This window comes from Eimeria acervulina, genomic scaffold (assembly GCF_000499425.1).
Source record: "Eimeria acervulina Houghton genomic scaffold, Eah_scaff227, whole genome shotgun sequence".
In the NCBI taxonomy this organism is placed as follows: Eukaryota; Apicomplexa; class Conoidasida; order Eucoccidiorida; family Eimeriidae; genus Eimeria; species Eimeria acervulina.
The window spans coordinates 19,199-23,072 of NW_013550006.1; the positions used below are offsets into that span (position 1 = coordinate 19,199).

Consider the following 3,874-nt stretch of genomic DNA (forward strand, 5'->3'; position numbering starts at 1 on the left):
CAGCAGCAGCAGCAGCAGCAGCAGCACTTTGATCTTTCTTTGCTGCCTATTGGGGGGTACGAGCCCACTCAGCTGCTGCAGCGCTTTAATATGACTCCAGAAGAAGCCGTTCAGGTGGGCAGCAACCCCACCAATAACCACCCTCTTGCTGAGGGTCCCTAGCTGCTGCTGCTGCTGCTGCCTGTTGTTGCTGTTGCTGCTGCTGCTGCTGCCTGTTGTTGCTGTTGCTGCTGCTGCTGCTGTTTCTCGAATCCCTCGCTGCTGTTGCAGCTGCTGCTGTTTCTGTCTGTGTCTGTTGCTTCTTCCGCCGGTATTGCTGCTGCTGCTGTTGCTGTCGTTCCTGCACCTCTTGCTGCTGCTGCTGCTTATGCTGCTGCTGCAGGCACACTGTCTCCTAGGCAGCCGTGTCTCAGTGGCTTCTCACTTCGATGTGCTGCCCTTAGGGGGCGAGCCCTTTGGAGAGGCCCCCTTAAGAGCAGAAGCCGCTTGTAAGAAGTTGGGGGTCCCCTTTAACCCCCACCTCAACTCCCCTGGGGGCCCCCCCGGGGGGGGCCCCTCGGGGGCCCCTTCAGAGGGCCCCTCTGAAGGTTCCTCTGGGGGCCGCTCTGGGGGACCCCCCAAGCAGCAAACCCCTACAAGAGCCCCACCTGGGTTCTACTGCTTACAGCCAGGAGAGGCTATTTATGTTTAGAAGCGATGAGTAACAAACAGTACAACCTAAACCCTAAACCCTAACTACGGCGAACCCTAAAGACGCATGCAGTACCCATTCAAGCCCTATGATACCCGCCGATAGGGTTTAAGGTTTAGGGTGTATGGGGAGGGGAGCAGCTGCAGAAAAGCGCAAGCTCCGTGTACCTAAAGAAGCCTCTCGTCATACCCTGCAAGGTCTTGATTACCTTAGCAACGGGGCCAGGGGGCTGCAGCAGTACTGCATTCAGGTGTATGTACACCTCAACTTGTCTATGGTGTTGAGTGTTTCGGGGGGGTGTTGCTGGGGAGCAGCATTTAAATTAATTGCCGACAAAACTGCATAATAATGGGTTTTATTGTTTCCTTTTGAATAAACTATAAAATATTTTATATTATAGTATTAATTAGTTATTAGACTCCCTTCATTCTGCTGTTAGCCCTAGAACGTCAGGCGTGGGGGTTGTGAGGGGTGTGGCTGTGTGCTGGGGTGTATGTGGGTTTTCTAAGAGGTTTTTTTCTGAACATTATCATTTTAAAAGGAAAAATAAATAAATAAATATAAAAAAGTATATTTTTCGGCCCTGTTTTGTTAACAAGAAGCGAGTTAATGCTGCTTGCATGCGTGGGCGCAGCAGCAGCGGGTGTATGTACACTGCGGGGCTGGAGCAGCATGGGGTAGAAGAGGCAGCAAGGGAGTTTGTTGTAAGAGATTGAACTTGCATGTTTATTTTTCTTTCTCTTTCCCTTGCTATATCTCATATTTCAGGTGTATATACACTTCAAAATGGGGAAAGCAGGGAAGGGTACCGGGTCCTTCGGGCGTCGCCACGGGAAGACTCACTTTCTTTGCCTTCGTTGTGGGCGCCGCGCCTATCATGTGCAGAAGAAGACCTGTGCATCTTGCGGTAGGGTTTAGGGTTTAGGGTTTAGGGTTTAGGGTCTGGGGGTGTTTCAGCGATAATCCCTACACCAGGCCCCAAGGGGCCCCTCAATTATGCTGTGTGGGGTTTTATTGTTTTGGGCTTGCATGCGCTGTTTCCTTCTTTTCTTCTTCTTTCAAGTCTTTCTTTATTGTTTATACGAGAGAGGGAAAGGCCTTCTGGGCCCCTAACCCATTTCTGTGGGGTGTATGTACAGCTGCTGCTGCACTACATGTTGCTGTCTGTCTCTTTGATAATCTCTCCTTTTCTAAGGGAGGAGAACAGAGAGACTAAGGGGGCCCTGCAAGAAAAAGCAGAAAGCAGGGTGTTTATTATGGGTGGGGTTGTTGGGTTTTGGGGTGTGCATACACCCAAAGGCCCGGGAGGCATTGTTTAAAGGTTGCTGCTGCTTCTTGTCTCTCTTTGTTTCTTCAGGATATCCCTCTGCAAAGAAGAGGTCTTACAACTGGTCTGAGAAGGCTAAGCGTAGACACACCACTGGCACGGGCAGGTGCGTCTAGGGTTTAGGGTTTAGGGTTTAGGGTTTAGGGTTTGGGGTTTAGGGTGTAGGTAACTGAGGGTCTCAGAATACCCTCAGCACTCTTTTTGTTTGCCCTTATTGTTCTGCATCTACTAGAAATGCGTTTTACGGGTTTACTTCTCTCTAGTCGCGGCCTAGGGTTTAGGGTCTAGGGTTTAGGGTTTAGGGTTTAGGGTTTGGGGTTTGTGTGCAGAATGCGATACCTGAGGACTCTGCCTCGCCGTGCAAAGAACCAGTTTAGAGAGGGTACAGTGGCTGTAAGCCATGCGATACCTGAGGACTCTGCCTCGCCGTGCAAAGAACCAGTTTAGAGAGGGTACAGTGGCTGTAAGCCAGAAGCGCAAGACCAAGGCCCAGCAATAAAGCATAGATATGTCTAAATATAATAAAATATAATTAAATATAACAGTAATATAACATTAAATAGAACGACAAAGACACGGGGGCCCCCGGGTAGGGGGCCCCATACCCCACAACGCTGCCTCTGACCTTCTACGCAGCAGGGAGTTGCATGTGGGTCCCCACAGGGGTTCTTTAAACATTCAGGGGCCCCTAGGGGGCCCCTAGGGGGCCCTTTTGCTTTGGGGGGTTGGGGGCCCCAGAGGACCCTTTGAGGGCCCCTAGAGGGGGCCCCCTTTGGGGGCCCCTTGGGGACAGTTATAGGGGACTGTTTTGTCGTTGGTGTTGGTTGGTTGGTTTAAAGGGACAGTTGAGGTTTAGTTTAGAGACAGTTGCTGAGTGTTGAAGTAGTAAGAGATATAGATAATTAAAGGGTTTACTAGGGCTTAGGGTTTAGGGTTTAGGTAGTTGAGGTGTACAGGCACCTCATTCATATAAAGGGTTATTGGTCTAGATGATACAGCAGAGAAACAAGAGACAAAGGCAACATGAGGCCTTCAGGTGTACAGACACCCCAAGAAGAGGGGGGGAGGTCTTTTTAAGAGAGATGCAGGTTTTTGTTTATATTAAATTCTCTTTTCTTTATTTGTTTGTAAATTCATTTTAATATTAAGTCCTTTATTTATAGGCTAATTATACAGCGATACATAGTAGAGGGGCTTCTGCTGCTGCAGCAATGGTGTTGCTGCGGTGGTGGGGTTGTTGTAGAGATCGGTTTGCTGCTGTTGCTGTCGCTGCTGCTGCTGCTGCTGCTTCTTTCTTTTTTTATTTTTCTTTCTATATAAATATGCAACATAAAGATATCCGTTTTGCTCTCTGTCGCCAGTAGAGGGGCCCCTACCCCACCTCCTGGGGGCCCCCCTGAAGCCTCTGGGGGCCCCCCTACCAGGGCCCTAAATAAAGAATATGGGGCCCCCATCTAAGCCTAAATCTATAGGGGCCCTCTTGGTGCAGTCAGCAGATCTTCGTGATCTTCTGTGTGCAGCCTCTCGTGCTCGGGTGGGCCGCCACCCTCCAAACCCTAAACCCTAAACCCTAAACACTAAACCCCCGTGATGCACCTCTCCATGGGTCTAGTTAGGGTTTAGGGTTTAGGTTTTGTTGAGCTGCTCCTGCTGCTGCAGGTGCTTAAAGAAGAAGTGCTGAAGCTTTCTATAGAAGAAGCTGCTCTTCTCTGCTACCGCGTGGGGGGCCTCGTAAATGCTCTCAGGTTATCTAGCAGCAAAGGGGGCCCCCAGGGGGGCCCCCCTCAGGGGCCCCATGGACGGGAACAGCGGCTTTGTGGGGGGGCCCCCAAGGGCCCCCAACGGGGCCAGAAGGG

At 50.6% G+C, this 3,874-nt stretch overlaps 1 protein-coding gene across 1 annotated transcript in view; it reads left to right on the top strand.

The window, feature by feature from the left end:
- Positions 1-90: 90 nt before the first annotated feature.
- The window catches only part of EAH_00026860 (60S ribosomal protein L37, putative), a gene marked incomplete at both ends in the record, with an annotated part of 14,415 nt that continues 10,631 nt past the window's right edge, over positions 91-3,874 (top strand). Inside the window, 6 exons of the mRNA XM_013396489.1 lie at positions 91-114; positions 383-651; positions 1,649-1,694; positions 2,066-2,124; positions 2,348-2,411; positions 3,678-3,763. Coding sequence (XP_013251943.1) covers positions 91-114; positions 383-651; positions 1,649-1,694; positions 2,066-2,124; positions 2,348-2,411; positions 3,678-3,763 — 548 coding nt within the window. The remainder of the gene's footprint in view (positions 115-382; positions 652-1,648; positions 1,695-2,065; positions 2,125-2,347; positions 2,412-3,677; positions 3,764-3,874) is intronic.